The 23,917-nt window shown below is 45.6% G+C and overlaps 1 protein-coding gene across 4 annotated transcripts in view; it reads left to right on the top strand.

Moving 5' to 3' along the window:
- ITGA11 (integrin subunit alpha 11) overlaps nucleotides 1-23,917 on the top strand; it is a 100,470-nt gene that overhangs the window by 6,512 nt on the left and 70,041 nt on the right. For all 4 annotated transcript variants that reach the window (XM_083184390.1, XM_083184388.1, XM_083184389.1 and 1 more), the window contains exon 2: nucleotides 16,316-16,427. In XM_083184390.1, the coding sequence (XP_083040516.1) occupies nucleotides 16,376-16,427 (52 nt within the window). In that variant the 5' untranslated portion in view covers nucleotides 16,316-16,375. The remainder of the gene's footprint in view (nucleotides 1-16,315; nucleotides 16,428-23,917) is intronic.

Raw genomic sequence — 23,917 nt, 5'->3', positions numbered from 1 at the left:
CCTTTTCATACTCCCACTATCCACGTCGGCGTGGAGTTGACTTTATATAGTGTGGCGAGCGCAACGAGCCACCGAGCCCGAAGCGTGGTGAGCGGACGCGTATTACTTCACTGGTATTACGCGTCCCCTCGCGGGGCGCGCTGCGCTTGCCACGCTTCGGGCTCGGTGGATCGTTGCGCTCGCCACACTATATAAAGTCAACTCCACGCCGACGTGGATAGTGGGAGTATGAAAAGGTCGTAGGACGTGTCGCGGGATTTGGCCGTGCACCGCATCACCTCGCATCGTTTGCTTCGCTCGCGACGCTTCGCCTCGGTGCCTCGCCTCAGCACACTATTTTATTCTCCCACCACTCCCTAGTGGATGGTAGGGCATAAAATACCGCCTGTCGGCACATGTCGGCTAAAAAAAAACTGTGAAAAACCCATCGACCATTTGACTATCGACCTTGCCCATGTCGACCTAATGCTTGTGTCCACCTAATGACCTGTCGACCTAAACCCATGTCGACCTAGACACATGTTGACCTAAACCCATGTCGACCTTGTTGCCTGTCGACCTAGTGGTGTCGACCCAATGCTTGTCGACCTAGTTGATGTAGACCTAATGACCGTATCCACGTTGCTAGTGTTTGCCAGCCAGACTAAAAGTAACCATCCAGCCCCTGATAGTACTTAATGTATACTGAGCAATAAGGCTTGTCAGGGATTGTTATACCTACACTGTATTGTACTGAAAGGAGAAGTTCTTAGTAGTAGTAAAATGAAATATGTCTAATAGTCTGACTCATGACTCACTGGTGGAACACTAGGATTTATTTTAATGTGGAGATTATATAAGATTTCAGGGGGCAATCAGAAGAAACAAAATGCATAATTAATTGGGATTTATTACAATGAGTAATGACATTTCATACTGAGGATTTTATTGTGACCAGTTCCTGCAGTAAAAAATGACGTTGTAGGAATTATAAAGCAGTTACTCAGGGCAGAGAAGATATAAAGTGAGATTTAAGCCAAAGGTGGATTTAAATGGATGTTTTTACAATGTATATATAATATATACAACATACTAACATTCCAAGGGGTAAAGTTACAACTAGTCGCAGCTATTTAAAATAGCGATAATATGTCAAGCAAAAGACAGCGAGTTTTACTTTGAACAGCATTACCGTTTTAAATTTCCTACTTAAACAGGAAAAATGCAGCACTTGTTAGCCACCGCTAGTAAATGTGCCCCGAGTGACTACTCAGAGATGGGACTATGTAAAAACCGGACCCGGACTAAACCCCGGACCGCCGGACATCAAAATCTGCAGTCCGGTGCTTGTAGTGTCCGGTCCGGGGGGTGTCTTATCCGGGGGGGTCCCTGTGATAGCTATCATCAGGGACATGGGGCAGGGGAGATTACAGCCTCCCCGTGTGGTCCGGCTCGTCTGGTTTTTGCTACATGCCCGGACCATACAGGGAGGCTTTATTCTCTGTCTCCTCCTCTACCTGGTGACAGGTGTCACAGGCAGCCCCAGACCGGACGCTACAAGCTCCGGACTGCAGATTTTGATGTCCAGTCCGGCAGTCCGGGGGTCTTGTCCTTGTCCGGTTTATACCCATACCCCTCAGAGATGTAAGTGAATGCATCAGCAGCTGCAAGTTTGTGCACAGCTCCAGTGCCTACCGTCTGGAAATGCATTGAGGTGCCCCACCGGCAGAATCTGGCAAATCTCAGAGTCTGCTTTCAAAGATGTGCATCCATCGCAGATCATTTGGTTATCAGAGGTCTGAGTAGCTCTACGTTCCCGCAGAGTGGCTGCAGGATGTACAGTAATAATACACCAGAGCCCTTTCTACATAGACTGTAGTTGCAGGCTGAAACATGCCTCGAAAAATGCCTACAACATGCCTGCTTTTAAGTTGCTGCCCCTTGGTTGTTGCCCACAAATGGTCCATGGGCCTGATTCAGACTCTGACAAAGGGCCACATTCTCTAAGCTTCAAAAGTGATACAATGGAGAGTGATAAACAGCCAGCCAATCAGCTCCTACCTGCCATGTCACAGGCTGTGTTTGAAAAATGTCAGACAGGAGCTGATTGGCTGGTTGTTTATCACTCTCCATTTTATCACTTTTGAAGCTTAGAGAATCTGGCCCAGAGCACGGAAGTGGCTATTCAGTGACTTTCGCAATCTTGTACACGATAGACCGTGCATGCGTGAGCCCTGAAACTGCTATCACAGGCGATCAGCATTTCGGAACCGGTCATTTGGTGGTAGTAATCTGCATACTACAAGGTGTCTGGACTGCTGAGGGGGGCGGACCATGACGGCTGCATGTGATATCAGCTGGCAATGTGCAAGTAGGGATGGCCATCGTTGCCTTTGCCATCGATGGTTGCCATTGATGGCAAAAGTGCAACTGGCCATCAATAGTGTATAACTATTCAATGAATGACCATCTATGTTTTTGTATATCGATGGTCATCCATTTTTTGTGATTGAGTGGCCTGTGGGCCAATCAAAATGCAGGGGCGGGGCTTCGCGGGTGTCAGGGGCGGAGCTATGCTCCGTGTCCCGGCACTTTAGGGAAAAAGCAAAAACAAAACTATTCGTTTAAGCTTTACATCGATGGTGGGAAACCATCTGGTTCTCCACCATCGATGGCAAATTATTCGACATCGGCCATAAACCATAGATGATTTCTAATCATCGATGGTCGATGGCCATCCCTATGTGTAAGCGCTTCGTTGTGTAGGCTAGGAGAGACCCCCCTACCTGCAGCCAAGAACTGGCTTTGAATCAGGCCCCATGTCAATCACTTTGCAATATATCCTCTCTACACCATCCCTCCATTGCTCCACTGCATAAATATTGCATAGCGTGCAACTCTAAATCAGGACCACAGTTTATGTGTAGTTTGCCTGGAAAAATGTATCCATATACACCATACATACTTTCAGATGGGAATAAACGTCTGTCTACAATTATGAATAACCACATTGCACTAAAACTCAGCGATACAGTTTTTATATACTCCAATAAAAAGACAAAATCTTCAAGAGCCCAAGGGGGAGAGCGCCCGTTTTGATATGTGCATGTGTTTGAAGCACAGGAATGTAATTCAAAAGACCCTTTAAGGCAGTGGTTCCCAAACCTTTTTGAACCACGGCACCCTAGAATATCAGAATGTTTTTCACGGCACCCCTAGGTCAAAGGTTTCTTTTTGATAACTTTTGAAAAACTATTAAATTAAGTAAATTGTGTTTATATGTCATCCTTAGGATTAATTATTTAGTGAGGAACCAGATAAGCTTTTGTTTGCCCATATAATTCATGATTGGCAGCCACCAACTCTGGTTTTGCCTATTGCTTTGCCCAGAACTATTATGAATTTGTCCTGGACCACCAATCCAAGGCACCCCTGCAAGTGTCCCGAGGCACCCCAGGGTGCCTAGGCACACAGTTTGGGAATCACTGCTTTAAGGAATACTTTTGGGTGTATTATATAAACAAAACCATGTTGCACTGAAAGTGTGGCAATTGTAAAACAAGCAGAGATTTACATTAATCCGATATTGACGTAACTGTCAGGTGTTAAATGATCTGCACATGAGCAGGAGCCTCGCAGATGTGGTCCTGCCACGTCAGTAGCGGTGCCACAGAAACCGCAGCATGACTGACATGTCACATGCTGCTGGCATTTGTGGGTGTGACAGGGGAGCATTCCAGAAAACGGGGGCATGTCAGATGTGTCCTTCGGGTTAGGGGTCATGGGGATGACTCAATGAAGGTCGACATGGCTAAAGTAGATGGGGTTGAAAGGTCGACACAAGCATTAGGTCAACAATGTAAAGGTTGACAGTCAAAAGGTGGACATGAGTTTAAGTGTACCGCGTCCCCTCTCATGGCTCGCTGCACTCGCCAGGCTTCAGGCACAGTGCTTCGCTGCGCTCGGAACACTATTATATTCTCCCACAGCGCCGTAGCGGATGGTAGGATATGAAATACCGCTTGTCAGCATATGTTGACTCAAAAGAACCATAAAAAATCCCATGTCGACCTTTTTACAGTCAACCTTCACTTTGTCGACTTAATACTTGTGTCAACCTTCCAACCCTGATCATCTTAGCCAATCTATTTCAGGTGTTGTACTAAAGCCCTGTCGACCTTCAGTGGCCTAATGTGTGTTGACCTTCATTGAGTCGACATAGTGACCTTATCCCGTCCTTTGACCTTCCCTGACCTCGGCAGCATGATTTTGCTGGACATCCTGAGTAACCTGACAGTTAGATATCTGATGTTTATGCAGATGAAGTATTGCTGCATCTTCTGGCGTCAAAGTTAGCATCATTATTTGTCCCGGAGCAAATCTCCTCCTTTTTTTCCCTCTTAGCTCCTATCCCTGCATCTCTCATGAAGGGTTTGTAGAGTTGTGTTATAGTTATTTAATGGGCCATATTCGTTCCATCTTAATGTTGTACAGGAGGATAGATCCCAAATATTATTGGAAGAACTACAGTTGGGGGCGGTGTCAGCTCTACATTCCCTATGCCTGAGAACAGATGTGGATATCCCACTGGTGATAGTGTCCCACTGTTTTACAGAACTGGAAGCCACAGAAAAGTTCCTGGCTCTCATATACCATGAAGTATGTGCACAGATTACACACTGACAGAGAATGTTTACTACTATTTAGGCTCATGGATCAGGAAACTGGCTGGAGATTTCCTTTGTCTCTCACCGAGATGTATATTAGTACACTGATACACTGATAGATGACAGGGTTTATTTACTAAGGTTTTATTTCAGATGGGATGTTGCTATAGGAAACCAATCAGATGGTCTGTTATCTTCTAGAAGGTGATAAATAAATAAGAAGTAGATTCTGGTTGGTTGCCCATAGCAATATCCCATGTGATACTGAACTCCCATCGTAGTACAAAAACCCCCCCAGAAGACAGGTATTACTATACTGCTAAAGTAATCATAGTACTGCCAGGGCTGGCTTCATATTGGGAAATATAAAGGGGTAGATGTGCTCACCATTGGAGAGAGATAAAGTAACAGGCAATCCACTCCTGTCATTTTTCAAACACAGACATGGAAGTTAGCTCCTCTCTTTATCTCTCCCCACTTTAACCCTATCCCAGGCTTAGTACATCTGCCCAAAAATGAGAACTGTGCTGTAATCATAGATGTAATAAAGTACAGTATCCCCATGCTATGGCCCAGCTACAAGCACTAATCAGAGAACTTGCAGAGCAGCCTGAAATCCCTTCCCGAGCGCTCATATGGGTTAATTTAAGAACAGCTCCCGTGCAGATCATTTTTTTTACGACATTCCTGTGGGCTGTGCACTTTCCGTCTGGAGGTTTTCTCAGGACATTATTCTGTAAGTAACTAAATATTCCTCTCAGCAGCCAGATAATGCATGCTTTCCGAACTTGTGCGCAATGATGCATCACACAGACATGAAGCAAAACCACTGCTTCTATGGAGGCTGGCTGTAGGTCTCACTTGCAAATGACATTCATTCAGAGTTGGACACACGTTGGATGCAGATTGGGCTGCATTGTGTGCTTTGAAAGAAATACGGATTTTCACTCATATTAAGTTGGCTGCAACTATGCCGCTGTACTACCCTATTCATTCACTTGTGGAAGTAGCTGTCATCACTATCTATGTGCATTTGCCCAAGTCCTGTACTCGGTGCAATTGATTGAATAGATCTCTCTGCACATGTTATATCAGCCCCACCTGCAGTGCATATGGTTTTGTCCGTTAGGGAATGATTATGCCTTTCCGAGTGAATCAGAAAGCCCCCAAATCTGTACATACACACAACATGCAAAGCCCACAATTTTATTTACATGCAGCTGAAACACATTGACCTTGGCAGGCTGAGCTGGTGCGCATATAGATTATTGCCCAAATACAGTATACAGTAGTGCCCATTATTCACATTTTGCCACATGGCAGTACCCACAGTTCATGTTATACCACACAATGTCCACAATTCATATTATTCCACACAGTAGCGCCCACAATTAATGTCCACAATTAAGTCTGAGGCTATTTTAGCTAGGCCTAATAGTAATAGTTAGGGTCTATTATTTGGTAAGGGATATCATTTTTATAGAATGAGTCTGTGGTGGATTTTGTAATCCTGGGGGTATATTTACTCAAGAATTTAGGAGTGCAGATGTTGCCTATAGCAACCATTCAGATCTAATGTCATATAGAAGGTGCATGATAAATAGTATCCTATTGGTTGCTATCTGATTAGTATAAAGGCCCCCTTACACTTGTCCAACAATTTGGACCTGATTGACTCAAAGTTCAATCTCTTCCAATCTCTTGGTTATACCCAATGGCACGGGATTGTGCATTGTGTCCCACACATCATGCACATCAGATTTTGTCATCCAGGCACATCAGATTTTGTCAGATAAATTGACCCAATCCACCTGAACTGGGTCAAATCTGACAAAATCTCACAAGTGTAAGGGGCCCTTTACTGTAGGTCTTGTTGAAGTGATAGTCAGTGCTTGGGGCTTTGTCGTTGGTCAATGATCTTATGGGACCTTTACCTTCTCTACTGTCCAACCTAATATACTGTCCAAGGGGTACACAGAGACATTTTAGTTAGTGGGTAATTTTATATATTCCAATAGGGCATTTATTGACTTTACTTGTGGGTTGTACATCGAGTGGTATTTTTTAGATATTTATTTTCTCGCAATATGGTGAACCCCTTGTTGATTGTGGAGGAGATATATCAAACCTTGTAGAGATATAAAATACCAACCAATGAGATCCTGTTATTTTTCAAGCACAGCTGGTGACACGACAGTTACGAGCTGATTGGCTGATACTTTTCCTCTCTCTAATGTTTAAAACACTTAATTTTATATATGTTAGTCTTGCTTTGTAGAGCCTTTTTTGCTGGCCCGGATACACATCAGTGCCAAAAGCTTCAGTAATTCTTCCCCTGAGATTTTGGGAAAAGTATAATTGTTTGCAGGACATATTTTATGTTCCTCTTCAAGTTTTATCATCTATTTTCAAAACAAAACTGTTTGTGTTCATTTATTTTTCTTAATACTGCCTTAAGAGTACTCCAGAATGTAAATATTCATGTGTCTTGTGGCCAGTTTGCTTGTTTAAACATTTGTAGTGTTTCCTGTAAAATTGGTTTTTGACTCAGTTGATGATAGTAAATAATTTGCTAATCTCCATAGATTTGGGGGAGGGGAGGGGGGTGGGTGGGTCAGTGGATATACTGTAGTTTTCAAATTCCATTTTTATATCAGGAAAGGATTGCATGGTTTGGCCATGTTATTGGTAGAATCTCTATAGTCTGCATTTGTTGGAGGTGTAATTAATGGTTCAGGAGCGAATATACACAGAAATATTCTGCACATATGAGAAGGTCTGATGTCTAGTTACTAATTTGTCCTTCACTAATCTAACAATATAGATATTCAGTGTTTTATAGGTTTGCTAGCAGTGGCGTAACTATAGCACCGCTGCCCCCGCCACCGCGGGGGGGGCGCTGTGCATGTGGGGGCGCCGGGGGCTGCGGTGCTATAGTTACACACACCCCCCAATCCCACGCAGACTTACCTATCTCGCTGGTCCCGACGGCTCCATTCTTCTGCTGAGGACCACCACAAAATGGCCGCCCCCATACAGCAGACAGTTCTCTGAAACTGTCTGCTGTATGGGGGCGGCCATTTTGTGGTGGTCCTCAGCAGAAGAAGAACGGAGCCGCCGGGACCAGCGCGATAGGTAAGGCTGCAGGGGATTGGGGGGGGGGGGGGGTGTTTGCTGATGAGTCAGATCTTGGAACTTGTATCTGTCTTTTTGGTTCCATTCAAAACTGAAGGGGATCTAGTCTCTACCCTTTTGTAGTGTCTAGATCCCCTTCAGTTTTGACAATTTTCCCATCACGCCTGGGTCCACGTATACCTGGAGGGGGAATATAAATTTGTGGTGAGTGAAGCGAGACACCGTGCCTGAAGCGTGTGAGCGTAGCGAGCCCGCGAGGGTACAATGCACCTAAAATAAAACAAAATAACCTACACCTACGTGAATTAGAGATAAAATAAAAAACATTGTGAGGGCATCTAACAACTTCCGCCCTCACTGAACATCATATCCTGTAATCAAAACTGAAGGGGATTTAGTCTCTACCCTTGCACTTTGGAATACAGGAAATACACGGTTAGGTGCTACAATATTCTTGGTGGAGCTCATTTACCCAGACTCGTAATCCTGTGAAACCATACCCCCTCCTCAGTACACTACTTAATTTTAATTCTACCTTTATGCAAATTTAATTAAATTTTTGTTGAAAGTGGAGATCACTTATGCAAAGACTTCCTGTTGCTACTCTTCCGGGGAAGCTTCATTCCCTATGTCAAGATGGCCACTGTAAGAATGGAGCCACTTCAGTGGAAATCTATGTTGCCTTATACAAATGAAGACATATAGCACATGCATACTGTCAGTTTATTGATGTTGGGAACAGTTACTGTACAGTAAGTGGAGAAGTTTCTATTGCAGTTAGCAAATGAGCATATTGCTGTTCATTAACGGCACCACACACGACACTAGCTAACAACTTTCCAATAATGCATTTCTGCACCCGTCAGCCGGTACTTGTAACTTTTTCTAACAGCTAACCATAGGATCACTTATTCCTTCTGTTATTCCATGCCTAGATTATAGCAAGAGAGCTGGAAAGGGAAGGATTTTTCCGGCATGTTTTAAATCTAGCCTTACATTTATAATGCTGAAACAAGCTGTTTTGGTTTGTGGTCATCTGAAAACTTGTAACAGGCGGCTCAGCTCACATCTGCCTCTGCGAACAGTCCACAGCTCTATATTGCTGCATGAAGAGAGCTGAAGCTTATACAGTCCTGGCATCTGTAAGCCATAGAGAAGCCAGTATTGTCACTTACTTCACTTATGCAGCCACTATATGATGCACAGCCAATAAGAATATTGGCTGTGCATCATGCAATAACTTCATCCCTGATGTTTTCTCCACAAATCTAGTTGTACTAGATGTACATGTTGACACCATTGCTGCCACACCTCGAGTTACAAATAATTTTGGTACAGTACTTGTGTAGTTTGGTGGCGCCCATCACATCGCATACCATAAGGCATACGATGGTATGCGATGCGACGCGATATCGCGCGATATTGTACAATGCCATACAATTTTAAAATTGTATGACTTTGTATATGGCATACAATGCCATACAATGTGATGCGATGCGATTAAACATTGAATAAGCACCCTAATGGGTGCTTACAATGTTAAATGCACCCCCCCCCCCGCCACACCCCCACTATAAACGTTATAGTGGGGGGGTGGCGGGGGGTTGCATTTAACATTGTAAGCACCCATTAGGGTGATTAAAAGCACCCTTTAGGGTGCTTATACAATCTTTCATCGCATAGGGGGCAAAAATCGCGTCGCATCGCATGCCATTGGGTGCATGGCATGCGATGCGATGCGATTAAAACATTGCGCGATGGAGATCGGGGGCGCCGCCAAAATACACAAGTACCATCATTTTTTATATATCATACCTCCCAACATCAAGAACTTTCAATTTAGGATGATCAAATGGGGGGTAGTCAATGTAAAAGGGGCGTGGCTCTACAGGAATGCAAATAACGGGACAGTTGGCAGGTATGATATAGGTCAGTGATGGCTAACATTTTCAGCTTGGTGTGTCAAAAATCGTAAAAAAGTGTGACTTCAATAAATATCAATAATTTGGTGAAATTTGCAGCCATTATACATAAGCCACACACCGTGATGCTCCATTATACATATGCCACACACCGAGATGCTTTCAACAGAGCCCATGTGTGGGAAAGGTGTCCCAGGGAGGGTAATGTGTGGATCTCCTGGACAGAAAGAGCAGGGTCTCCCCTTTCAAAATGGCTGCCACAGCAGCAGGATGCCGTAACCCAGTCCTCACCTCGCCAAAAGCTCCTCTGGTAGCCTCTGTCAATCCTCCGGGTCAGGTGCCAAGACTCAGCAGCAGGCGGGTCTTTAGTCCCCAGCCAGCGCTTTCACAGGCCAGACTACAGCAGCAGGGGTGGACTATAGGAGAGTGGGAGCTAGCGCTGTACGCGTCTGCTCCCTCCAGCGGACAGGCGACGCCCCCCTCTGTCCCCTTCCCGTTGGCGGCGCAGCATGCGTGCTGGCTTAGGCACTTCCCTTGCGCACTTCCGGGGGTTCACTTTCTGTGCCAGTTGGTGAGACAGACCTGTGTCTGCGTGTCAGTCAAAGTGCCTTGGCGTGTCACGAGTGACACATGTGTCATAGGTTAGCCATCATGGATATAGGTGATTATGGGGCAGATGTATTAACACTTGGAGGGTGATAAAGTAGACAAGAGACAGGCTATAAACCTGTCATTTTTCAAATGCAGGTAGGTAAACTGAATGCAGCAGACATATACTGCCAGCCTTAGTCGAGTTTAGGTAGCCTTGTGTTATTGGGGGCACTGTTATTTTAAGGAAGTCTGAAAATAATAGCCGTATTAGGAGCACTAATCTCCAAAGGCCAGATGTATCAAGCTTCAGCCAATAAGCTCCTAACAGTCAGCCAATCGGCTCCTAACTGTCATGCGACAGGCTAGATTTGAAAAATAACAGGTAGGAGGCGCCGATTGACTGGTTGTTATCACTCTCCATTGTATTGCTTTTTAAAGCTTGATACATCTGCCCTAAATGACAAGCCATAGTTTTACTTAACACAGCTTTACTTAAATTGGCACTTTGCAGTCTATTGTACTGCCTTGACATTGCATCTATTGCTATGTCACTGAGAAATGTACATGGAACCTGCTAATTTGAAAATAATTCAGTAGAATTCCAAATGTATATAGCTTCAAAAAATTGTAATTGTGGAACTTATAATTATCTGTTGCCAAGTTAGTGGGGAAACTGCATGATAGCAAGATGCATATTTTTTAATCACCCCCCCATACACACAGTACTCATATAATATAATGCAACTGAACAGCTAAGGTACAATACAGTAACAATCTACTATTCCTAGGCAATAACTTCCAGTTCTACACCAGGGTTGCCGACTTTCAGCAGCAGTTCGAGGGGGCATCAGTAAGCCCCGCCCCCAGGATGTAAAATAGCCTAATTCACAGATCTCTGTGAAGGGGGCGGGGCTAAAATGATGCTATTGTGACATTTTAGCTCCGCCCCCTCCTCTGAGACCCACGGATTGCGGCATGTAAATGCCGAGGTCGGGGGAACACGGCTGAGATCGGCACGGAGGGGGGGGGGGGGGGGGGCGCAGAATCCGGGAGGGTTGCCCACCTTTCCGGAAGGCCGGGAGGGGGACCCGATTTTCGGAAGACTCCCGGCCATTCCGGTAGGGTAGGCATTCCCTGTTCTACACTCAGTGGCATAGCTATAATATAAGCGCCCCCCCCCCCCCCTGCGCCGATAATTTGGGAGCGCCCATGCCCCCGGCCGCCCATGCCCCCCAACCCCTCCGTGCCTTACATCCGTGCCCCCCGTGCCCAGCAGCAGGCACTCGCAGATCTTGACTGCGGTGCGGTCCAGCTCCGCTCCTGGCTTCTGCTATGAAAAATGGACCATCACAAAATGTCCGCCCCCATACAGCTGACAGTTTCCACTCTCTACACCAGTGGTTCCCAACCTTTTTTGTCTCCCGTACCCCTTGATTAGGCTTTTCATTTATGAGTACCCCCTCGTGAAATGGTTTAGGGGCGTGGCCTAAAAAGGGGTGTGGCCTAACAGGGGCAAGTTATACTGGCAATGACGAGGAGAAAAAAAAAGTGCAACCACTTGACCACAATATAAGCTCAGCCCATTCTGCGAACAGCATATAAAATAACAGAACCTTGTCAAATCTCTATTACTGAAGCAACAGACATTCCAACGGATCACGTTAGCCTTCCAATAGTGCCAGATACACATATGCCCCCAAAAGTGCCAGATACACATATGCTCCAATGGTGCCAGGTATGCCCCCACAGTGCCGGGGAATGCCACCACGGTGCCAGGTATAACCCCATGGTACTGGGTATGCGCCCACAGTGCCAACAATGCCCCTACAGTGCCAGCAACAAGTATGCCCCCATAGTGCCAGCAACAAGTATGCCCCACAGTGCCAGCAATGCCCCACAGTGCCAGCAACAAGTATGCCCCACAGTGCCAGCAATGCCCCACAGTGCCAGCAACAAGTATGCCCCACAGTGCCAGCAATTCCCCACAGTGCCAGTAACAAGTATGCCCCACAGTGCCAGCAATGCCCCACAGTGCCAGTAACAAGTATGCCCTACAGTGCCAGCAATGCCCCCACAGTGCCAGCAATAAATATGCCCCCACAGTGCCAGCAATATGGTATGCCCACACAGTGCCAGCAATGCCCCACAGTGCCAGTAACAAGTATGCCCCACAGTGCCAGCAATGCCCCACAATGCCAATAACAAGTATGCCCCACAGTGCCAGCAATTCCCCACAGTGCCAGTAACAAGTATGCCCCACAGTGCCAGCAATGCCCCACAGTGCCAGTAACAAGTATGCCCCACAGTGCCAGCAATGCCCCCACAGTGCCAGTAACAAGTATGCCCCACAGTGCCAGCAATGCCCCACAGTGCCAGTAACAAGTATGCCCCACAGTGCCAGCAATGCCCCCACAGTGCCAGCAATAAATATGCCCCCACAGTGCCAGCAATATGGTATGCCCACACAGTGCCAGCAATGCCCCACAGTGCCAGTAACAAGTATGCCCCACAGTGCCAGCAATGCCCCCACAGTGCCAGCAATAAATATGCCCCCACAGTGCCAGCAATATGGTATGCCCACACAGTGCCAGCAATGCCCCCATACTATTTCCCAGCAGCAGCAGACTCACAATTGACACTGCTGGGGAGAGGACAGTCCAGTGTCCCCCTGCCGTGTAGCTGCCGCCGCTGCTTCTCTCAGGGAAGGAGAGTACAGCACACTGCGTATCTCTCCTTCCCTTCACTGTGACTGGCTGCCCGCCAATCAAAGTTCGCGGGCCGGCTCCTGATTGGCTGCCGGCCCGCAAGCTCTGATTGGCGGATGGGCGGCCAGTCACAGGGAAGCACACTGAGGGGTAGGAGAGATGCGCAATGCACTCTCCTCCCCTCCAGCAACCTGTCTGACTGCCGCGGCCGCCATTACAGGCCGGGCTGCCGCGTACCCCCGAGCGGGTGGACGCGTACCCCCAGGGGTACGCGTACCACAGGTTGGGAACCACTGCTCTACACTGTTCTTTCTCTACTCTGTTTACAAATGTGCTGATATCTATCTGTGTTGCTTTTCTTCTTTTGTACATGTGTCAATGTGTGGAGCACACAGGCTCTGCAGCTCTTGAATGCCCCACTGAGGGCAAGTTGTATGGTGCTCTTGAAGTTTGGCTGGAATGTGGAATTACTTTGTGTTAATGTTACTGTTCATGAGTTGGCTATAAGGAAATACTGAACAATAATGGTGTTCATGGGAGGATACGGAGTGGGGAAACCACTGCTCTCCACAAATAAACCAAACAATAACACTGTCGCCTGTCTCACATTCGCCACAAACCACTTAGATAATCCAGAAGACTATTCAAAGAATGTTCTGTGGAAAATGGAACAAATGTGGAATTTTCTGTCATAAATGACAAATCTTATAATTGCAAAACAATGAAGCTCTGGATTTCAGGAATTCCAGTATACAGTAAAACTGAATACACACCTTCAGATTTATCTGTCCAATCTGTCTAGTCTGGAAAATGGATAAAAATGATTGTTTGGTTTCATTTCAAATCAAATGACTTTAACCAATTTATCTAAATTACTATTGTTTGTTTTCCAACATTTGTAAACAAATGGTTGAGTCTCATATGCTCCCATACATTGCTGGATTTTGTGCCCACCAGATAGATTGGACAGCTAAATCTGTAGGTGTGTGCCCAGCATTAGTCTGATTAGTACATGAATACTACAAATGAAATCATTATTCAGCGGCGTAGCTACGTTTTGGGCGCCCCCCCGCCGTTAGGGGGGGGCGCCCCCCACCGCCCATTCAAACCCCCCCAATCCCCCGCAGCCTTACCTTTCGCGCTGGTCCCGGCGGCTCCGTTCTTCTGCTGAGGACCACCATAAAATGGCCGCCCCCATACAGCAGACAGTTTCAGAGAATTGTGTGCTATATGGGGGTGGCCATTTTGTGGTGGTCCTCAGCAGAAGAACGGAGCCGCCGGGACCAGCGAAATAGGTGAGCCTGCGGGGGATTGGGGGGAGGTGTAACTATAGCACCGCAGCCCCCGGCGCCCCAATATGCACAGCGCCCCCCCCCCCACGGTGGCGGGGGCTGCGGTGCTATAGTTACGCCAGTGTCATTATTGTACGAGCCCATGAGCCAAGGTCGGTCAGAATGTGTGTGATCCTGGACACACGGGGCAGACCTACAGCATTATGGGTGAAGCAGACTGAAGCATTTGCAATTGCTGGGTAACAATTATGATGTTAACTTCTGTAAGGGGGGAGTTTACAAATACATTTCAAGATTATTGAATTGATGTCTGAATATGGCAAATTAGCTCATATATTTAAAGTGGCAATAATTTAAATGGCAAAATCAAGCAGGTTTTGGCTTTTAAATGATTGATGCTTTAAATATATGGGAAAAATTGCCAAGATCATAGCAGTTTAATCTAACAGACTGTTGCCAGGGCAGGCGAGGGGGGGGGGGGGGGTCCTGGAGGGAAACTTGCACTGGCTACCAGTGCTAATGCATTAAGTGACATTACACAACACAGCGTACCATGCAACACGCAATTCTGAGCCCTATCATTTGCCCTGCCCCATTATAGTGCATAGTGAATATTAATCAGTTTTTTGTAATAATAAAAACACATTCACTGTAATAAAAATCTGGGTGTGCGGTTGGGGGGGCCCAGAGATATCAGTGTACCCCAAGATTGCTGGCCCTGACTGTTACATAAGGGCTACATAAGGGCCCAATTGCAGGACTCATAGACATGTAAGGGCTCCATTTGAACTCATGCCTTCTAATGGTAACTCAGAATGCTGGGTAATATGATCAAAACAGGCATTAGACAGTAAACTTTCATTCTTATTTGAAAAGTAATTTTCTTAATCTCTTATAAGAAAGAAAGGGACATATTTATGAAACTGTGAAAGCTCTATCTACAGACATTGTTTCCTTTAGGGCCTTTTAGGGTAGTTTGCTGTTTTGCGAGCCATGTAACCCCACCGCCAGCCGTGCGAACGCTCGCCCCCCCCCGCTACTCGCCGAACTTCCTCGGATGGCTGTCCCCGTTTGGAAGTGTCCTTGGCGCTCCTAGCGTTTTTGTGGGTACACCCCTTGTCCGCCTCCTATACCCCCTCCTGAACCCCCACCAGGTGTAAGTGCCTCGGAGACTATGCAAGTCTCCGGGGCACCCTCAGTGAAGACCTGCACATGTGCATATTCACTTATGTGCATGCGCAGATCTTCCCCATCAAACTCCCCATATGATCGTAACCAGAACGTGACCAAACCTCCAGCTCTACCAACAGTTCATGTTTTCCAGACGACCTGTAGAATGTGTAGGTTAGGAATGAAAGCAGCACATTTGTAAATATTAGTTAGTAGTGAGTACACCGGTCCACCAGCTAGGTGGTCTGGAAAATGTGATAGATCGCAAGGACCAGTTTGGCCACCCCTGGTGTTTAGACTTTGGACCTCATTGAATTTTTTTATGCGCTGGACCCACTACATGGCACCCGAAGGAGCAATTCAATTGTTGTTCCATTCAGGCGTGAACATGCTGACGAGCTGACATGATTGAACAGTAACCCGTTTAGGCCCCCAAACACCACTTTTCCATTCATGAGCAGCACTTTGGTCAGGGATATCCTTAAAACTTGGACTGTAAGGTGCTTTGAGGATTGAGGGCCTTATTCTGGTTCACTCCTTCTGGCAAATTCCTGCAAAAGGGGGGGGGGGTGTAAAATGTGCAGAGATAATTAGATTTGGGTGAGTTATTTTGTTTCTGTGCAGGGTAAATACTGACTGCTTTATTTTTACACTGCAATATAGATCTCACTTTGAAGTAAAACCCCACCTAAATCTAATTCTCTCTGCACATGTTACATCTGCCCCACCTGCAGTGCACATGGTTTTGTCCATCTAAGAAGGAATTTGCCAGAAGGAGTGAACCAGAATAAGGCACTGCCTAATTATATGCTAAATACATCAGCATTACTTTATTACGTTTCTTTCTCTTTCAGGTCTCACTAATACATTCAACATTGATGACAAGAAACCAAGGATAATCGCTGGGTCAAAGGATGCTTTCTTTGGGTATACTGTACAGCAGCACAAGATTGCAGGAAAGAAATGGTACGTGTCCTCCGCTATTCATCTTATTTATCTATGAGACTGTGTACATCAGTGGCTCCCAAACGTGGTCCTCAAGGCACCTTAACAGTCCAGGCTCAGCAAAGATGGTAAAATCAAATTGAGGTAATAATGAAATCACCTGTGACCAAGCATGGATATACTTAAAACCTGGATCACTAATACACCGCACTTGTTAAACGGTGTATTACCATTTTTTTGCCATTTCAAAACGTTTAAGGCTGCAGTGGAAAAGCACCAGAGTTCATTTACTGGTTAAAGATAACTGGTATTTCAAAACGTTTAAAAAGCAGAGTCCTACACGTTTCAGAGCCATGTTTTATGCAGTGAGAATGGCTCTGAAACGGTATTTAGTAAAAACAACAGATTACAGACCTGTGATAGGCTGTCCCCTGCATTCTGCCTTGAAACATGTTGAGGGGATTAAACGGGTTGACTGATGTGAATGGTACTTAAACGGTATTTGAAATGGTAATCTACTGCAATGGGAAGGCTCAGACCAGTTTTAAATACCATTTAAAGATACCGTTTTTTTAAACATTTTGGCAGTGTAAAAGTGGTATTAGTTGCCTTCAGGTCTGAGTTTGGGAACCCCTAATGTTCATGGCATGAGTATGCCTCTCACAGGCAGGTCATGGAATTTATTGGAGGGAGTAACTAGTCGGGGGCGGGCAGGGGCGTTCCCATGAAATTGCTTGACGTTCCCATGTGAATGCAGGTGGGCCGATGCCTTTTGGGGGCGGGCCTCTGACGTCAGCACCCGTCACTTCTTCGTTGAACTCCGACAGAAATAAAAGTTGGTTTACACTGACTTTTCTCTCAGAAGAGGAGAGAAATCATTTGATGGTCAGGATTTCTCTCCCCTTCAGCTGTATGCCAGGGGATGTGTTTACGTACATCCCCTCACATGTTACTGAGGGGATTGGGCGGCGCAGGGGAGGAGCAGGTGTTTGGCCGGGCAGGGGGCGGCATCAAGCCACTCGCTAAGTGGGAAATGACCGTAGCTTAGCGAGCAGTAGTGAATCAGGCCCCAAATCGAGAAATCTTTGTAATGGGGGTATTCCCATCATCTAAGTGGATTTTGGGAAAGGGAGAAGGAAATGTCTGCACTAGTATATCTTAACACATTATTGGTTCCTGAGCAAGAACCTATATTATGTTTGTAGCACGTGGTATCTTATTTTTTCATCATTGTGCAGATTTTTAGAAGTGAATCAGATTCTACTGACCATTTATCTAGCACCTTCTGGAAGATGATATCTAGAATGTGATTGGTTGTTCTCTGCACATGTTACAGCTGCCCCACCTGCACCGCACATGGTTTTTCCCATTAGAGAAAGATTTTGCTTTTGCGATCCATGCTGAATCAGGCCCCTCATGTACAGAACATCATCGTTAGTACTGGGACATACACACACCACATGCTGAGTGCAAAAGATACGTCTTAAACATCTGTCCAATCTCTCTCTCTATCCACTGAACATGGAAGTCTGCGTACACACCCCAAACACTTTCCTGTCACTGCCACGAGACGGATCAGTTTGGATCACTCAGTTGCCACCCAGAATTGAACAGATTGATCCGCCCGCACTTTCCTTTTCCGCCCAGGTCTGTGTGTTTGGTATGGCGCTTGTGCAGTCTATGATAGCATTTCTTTCATATGCACTCTTGCAGATATCTGTATGATCCTTATGGGTGCTGCAGCTGTCGGTGTCGTTACCCATAAACCTCAGCAGGGAATGCTCTGTCCTGGCTATGGTGGTGGCTGGCTCTGCGCTGCACTGAAGATATTGCAAGATCTCGCACAGGCTAGTGTGGGGGGACTGGCAGGGATCACCAAGAGGGGAGATTTCACTCCCCCACTCCGGCAGGCAGAATGCTTATACGTCTTGCTGCTAGTGCATCCCACTTCACCTCAGTAAAGAGGCAAAATGGGAATCATGTGCCGCTATCATACATCTACCCCATAGTCCTGTGTGCTCTATGATACCTTCCTTCTCCACCATAAGCAATAAAATGGTGTGATGTGAGCTGTTAATGGGCACAGACTGACTCTGTATGTGTATGGCAGCCATTTTATGTTTACCCTCCGGAGAGCTTTTGAAAGGAAATATTTGTTTTTTTGGCAGGATAGAAAAATAAAATGACTGAGTCATAATTGAAAGGCACTTAATAAATCTATATGGAGTTGGTGTGCTGTCAGGAGAAATATTCACCTTATTTTCCACTGTACTTATTTCCTGCATATCCCGGACACAATGGTCCATTGCACTAACTATAACAGATAAAACAAGATTTTAGCATTGTGACACTAATGTAGAGAAACAGTTAAGAGTTTTCCATATGTTTGGATTTTTGTGGTGTGTTTATAGCTCATTTGGGATCTGTTGGAATCTCCTGTGCTGGCTGATTCTTATCTGGAGGAATTATTTAAGGAGGTTTTTAGATTTTCGATTTGATTCCATATAAAGAGGAAATTCAAACAGAATGAGCCCATATGAATTGTTAACCATTATTCATACAGTAATAACATATAACTGAGTGCTTTACAGTAATCACTCGCATTAGCCTCTGTGCCCGACTAAATACTCTGTCACACACAAATACTAACCCACCCGCGTGTTTTTAGACTATAGGAAGAATTCAAAGCATAAAGAAAAATTAATCGGAAACACATGGAATACATTCAAATTCTAAACATGTATTCTGCCCTTATCAGAATCTAATTCTTTACCCCAGAATTGTGAGGCAGCAATGCTAATCATTGTGCCCATGTGTGCATCTATAATAGGTAGAGGGAGTGCAGTGCACAGGGTCATGGGTCCAGAATGAATGCAGAGTGTGCGGTATGGCGCATATATTGGCGATATATTGGCACATCATGCTGTGTGTAGGGGTGATCCACTGATGGATGTATCGGGAATACGCTGCCCGATCCATCTGTAGATATATCTACTAGTGTGTACCCAGATTAGATTTAAGGGAGAGTTTAATGTGAAGATGGCTTTTCCAGCATGCATGGGATGTCAGCAAGATATAGATAGCTGGGAAACAAGAAATCTCCAGTAATTGTATGCCTGGTGAGGTGCAGGTTCTGATAGACAAGGCAGGCAAGTGACAGGCAACCCAGGTTATATAGAGCCCAGACAAACTGCCAACAACTTCTGCAAATAACTGAAATGTGAGGAGAAGAATGTATCTTTTGGACAGTAGCTTCAGTTTTGCCTGGCAGTTACTACCTTGTGGAAATCAGTTACAGATTATATGGTTCAATTGCCTTCCCATCAGCAATAAAAGTCATATGTAGCATTTTGCAGCAATAAATATCATGTTTTCTTTTCAAATTCCATTGAGTTCTCATTTACCATACAGTACCTAAAATATCCAAAAGGAAGAAGTTGTGCACTTTTTGTGAGAGAAGTGGTATAGCTCACATACAATATTTAGGTCATCAGTCACTAGGTCGACAACAAAAGATCGATTTGCACAAGGTTGACAAAACCAAAAGGTCGACATGGAAATGGCCGACGCATACCTTTTCACTTTATTTGGGGCCAGTGTCAACACTTGAGAACATGGACCCCTAATAAGTGTACCGCTTCACTCTCCATGCTTTGGGCCACTTTACCGTTCTTAAGCGGAGTCCTCGTGGGTGGTAACATTTTGTAAGGCGTGATTACGTTAATACTGCATACTAGACCCATTTGAAATTAAAATATGAGATCTTTAAACCAGTATGCTTTCCATTCCTATATAAATAGTACCCTAATCCATCCTGTTGGCACTGAGATCCCCCTGCTCATTATTTTCTGTAGAAGTTCACCTTATACCCCTTATACATCACAGCAATAACTAGGTTATTGGCTGGGCAATCCTGGTGGCAGCTTGGGGTAAAAAGGTCCCCAAAAAATAAATGTTGGTCCAGTGACCCAAAAATTCAACTAAGCAGGGTTAGACCCAGTTAACGGGGCACTGTAAATGGGTGACCCGGGTCATTTAAAGTACAGACAGAACCAGATCCCCGGCTTTTGGAGAAGATGTAATTTCCAAGCAGCAGAAGATCAGTTAATACTGCATATTTGTGCACTGTAAATGGGGCCGACATGGGAATAATTCATTTCTGGTCTGACAGGGGTAGGAACCATGTTTAAAATCATGGGGTTGACCTGGGCTTGTGGTTTTAAAAGTGGCATTAGTGTAATATGCCTTTTCCACTGCTGCAATAACCTGGTTATTTCCAGGTTAACTTGGCTTGTGGCTCCCCCCCCCCCAAAACAAACAAAAAAACCCAACAACAACAAAAACCAACAGTGTGGGTTACACAGGAATCAGGCCCAGATATTTAACCCAGTCTAAAAGGGTGAACAGGAACACCTGACACGGGTCCTGTTTAAAGCCTATGGAGATCCAGCTGCTGGAACTTGGAGTTGACACATACTTGCCTACATTTGAAAACTAGTTTCAGGGAGATTATAGTTGGTAATATAATTTTGCACAGCGCCCCATTTAGGGTGCGTGTCATACTCCACTTAAAGGACGTGTCTAATTCCATATATGGAGAGATTGTGAAAAGAGATTGTAAATGTGGCACATAGAAGCGTGGGTGTGTACTTTTATATCACTTTCATATCTTAGAGCAGGGGTGTCCAAACTTTTTGCGACGAGGGCCAGATTTGGTGAAGTGGAAATGTGGGGGGCCGACCATTCAGCCTGACATTCTTTGAATCATTAATCACATTAGAATGGTCCCCCACTCTGCCCCCATTCACTCTATGTCCCCCAGCCTGCCCCTTCACTGTATTTCCCCCAGCCTGCCCCCATTCACTCTATGTCCCCCAGCCTGCCCCTCCTTCACTGTATGTCCCCTATTCACTGTATGTTCCCCACTCTGCACTCCTTCACTCTGTCCCCGAGCCTGCCCCCCTTCTCTTAATGTCCATCAGTGCCTCCATTCATTGTATGTCCCCAAGTCTGACCCTCCTTCACTGTATGACTCCCATTCACTGTATGACCCCCATTCACTATGTACCCCACTCTGCCCCCATTCACTGTATGTCCCCCAGCCTGCCCCAGCTCCCCCTTCTCTGAATGGCCATCACTGCCTCCATTAACTATATGTCCCCCAGCCTGACCCTCCTTCACCGTATGTCCCCCACTCTTCCCCCTCCCTTCTCTGTATGTTTCCCAGCCCCTTGTGTGAGCCAGAGGAAGGAGATGCAAAGCAGACACTGCAAGGACAGGAGATGCTTGGGCTCCCGCTGCTGCCCTCCTCCGCTCTGCATGTTATGGGAGCAAGGTTCCCCCTTGCTGCCCCCCTCCCCAAACACTGCTGTCACTGTGATTGTGGATATACGATTGCAGCAGCAGGGGTAGGACGCCAAACACATCTCACTGTGGCAGACAGCAAGGTAAAGGCACCTTCGCCGGGCCCCACCTTTAGTGTCCTGTGCTGTGCTTCCCACATCTGATGCTCTGCCCGCTTCCAGCTGGATGCAGCGGGCCGCTTGAAATGACAGCACGGGCCGCAATTGGCCCCCGGGCCTGACTTTGGACATGCCTGTCTTAGAGGAATCTTTAAAAACTACTTATATCCAAATGTAGATGAGCCCCAAAGAAGTTAGTAAGAGCTACTATATTTTATTTATTATTTATTTATTAACAGTTTCTTATATAACGCAGCATATTCCGTTGCGCTTTACAAAAGGTGCTAATGGGCTGGGAAATAGTGCTGATGCTTCAATGTAAATGTATCTTTCTCTCATTCCTTTTATCCCAAAAATGTAACAGTGTAATGTGGGCTAGGTAACATGAGGGAGATTGCTGGACTAATGAGGGAGAGAGGGAGATTGCTGCCATTTCAGGGAGTCTCCTGCAGAATGTAGGAGAGTAGGCAACTGTGAGTTGACTTTATCGCCAAGCGCCGGCAGAAGAAACACTGCAAAAGGGGCCAATTTGGGAATAACCTGGGTGTAAATGGGGTCTGACTTGAGCCAATCAGAAGTTTGTTATACCGCAATAACCCTGGATATTACCGGGTTAACCCAGGTTTGGCTTAGTGGAAAAGGGTTCCAGAAAACTAAATAACGGGGCAGTGTAATCGAGTGACCCGTGTCCCATTATAAGCATAAGGAGAGCTGGATCATTGAAGCTTGAAGATGATATCATCTCCAATCCCTGGCATAACAGACCTACTGCTGAAACACACAGGTGCAGTGTGAAAGGGGTTGACCTGGGAATAATTTACAGAAGGTTGCAGCATCAGACCCAGGATTTTAGTGCAAATATGGTATTATACAACCCAGGTCTGACCCAGCTTTTTGATGGATAAGGTAACTAAGGGTCAGCTTGTTCACCATGGTAACAACATAATCACAAGCAGCTGGAATTACTCATGTTTTTCTTGATAAACACTCCATACCTTTGGGAGTACCCACCCTCCACTTTGTTTTTATGGATGACAATTCACAATTGGCAAAGAACGAGCAGCACAATTAGAATATGAAACTTAAAATAGTAAATCAAAAGTCCCCAAATTATTTATGATTTATTTATATTGTGCCGATGATTACACATCAATATCCAGATGTAATCAATTGCAACAGTCCCTGTTTTATGGAAAGTTACAGCCTACAACACACCTACAGTACTACACACATACAAAGTGTAGTATAAGAGAACAAAATTCATAGTGTCGACACAAGAATGTTGACATAGTTTGAATATTGGGGGGTATTGAATTTGTGCCGCTATTTCCATAGGTGGAAATAGCGGCACTTGCCTATTTAATGCTGCTGTTTCTGACAGCATTGAAGGCTTTCAGATTCAGCTTTTTTTATGAATTGTCAGAAACGGACGGTAATTGTCGACTTTGTGGCCGATTCGGAAATTAAGCAGCCCGACAGCCGGATTCGGGATTGAATTCCCCTGAGTAGGTTTCAAGGTCAAAAGTTCTTAAGATGAAAATGACTGTAGACACTGACATAATGTTGACGTTCAACCTGTCGGCATTGTGCTACTGCAGCCTAACTCTAACGCTGCTATATTCATACTGTGGACATGTGTATTTTCAACTTTAGTACATGCCTACATTTTGTCATTGTTGACATGTTGCATGTTAACTTTATGAATAGTGTCGGCATTCAGAACAATTCACAGTATAGAGGGGTATTCATTGCCTCTGATGTTGAGTTATCGATGGCAAGAAACGCCTATTGCTCGCAGTCAGTATTCAACTCCCTCCCCTTCACTCACTGTTTCCACCTTGCCTGTTCCCTGAGGCAAGGTGGAAATGGCGAGTGTGGCCATTAACATGGCAGGGCTCGCCACAAAATGCAGCTGACTCACTGCATTTGCGGCGAACCTCGCCGTTTAAGGGGATCCTTGCTGTCCTCTCATGGCGAGGATTCGTCCCTTCCATTAAATACGGCGAGGAGATGGTGAGGGGGTTTGATGGCAAGGATGGATTGGAAAAC

Source organism: Crinia signifera, chromosome 4, assembly GCF_055691185.1.
Source record: "Crinia signifera chromosome 4, ASM5569118v1, whole genome shotgun sequence".
NCBI classification, from domain to species: Eukaryota; Metazoa; Chordata; class Amphibia; order Anura; family Myobatrachidae; genus Crinia; species Crinia signifera.
Note: the sequence above shows the minus strand (reverse complement) of the source record. Positions and strands in the feature narration are given on the sequence as shown.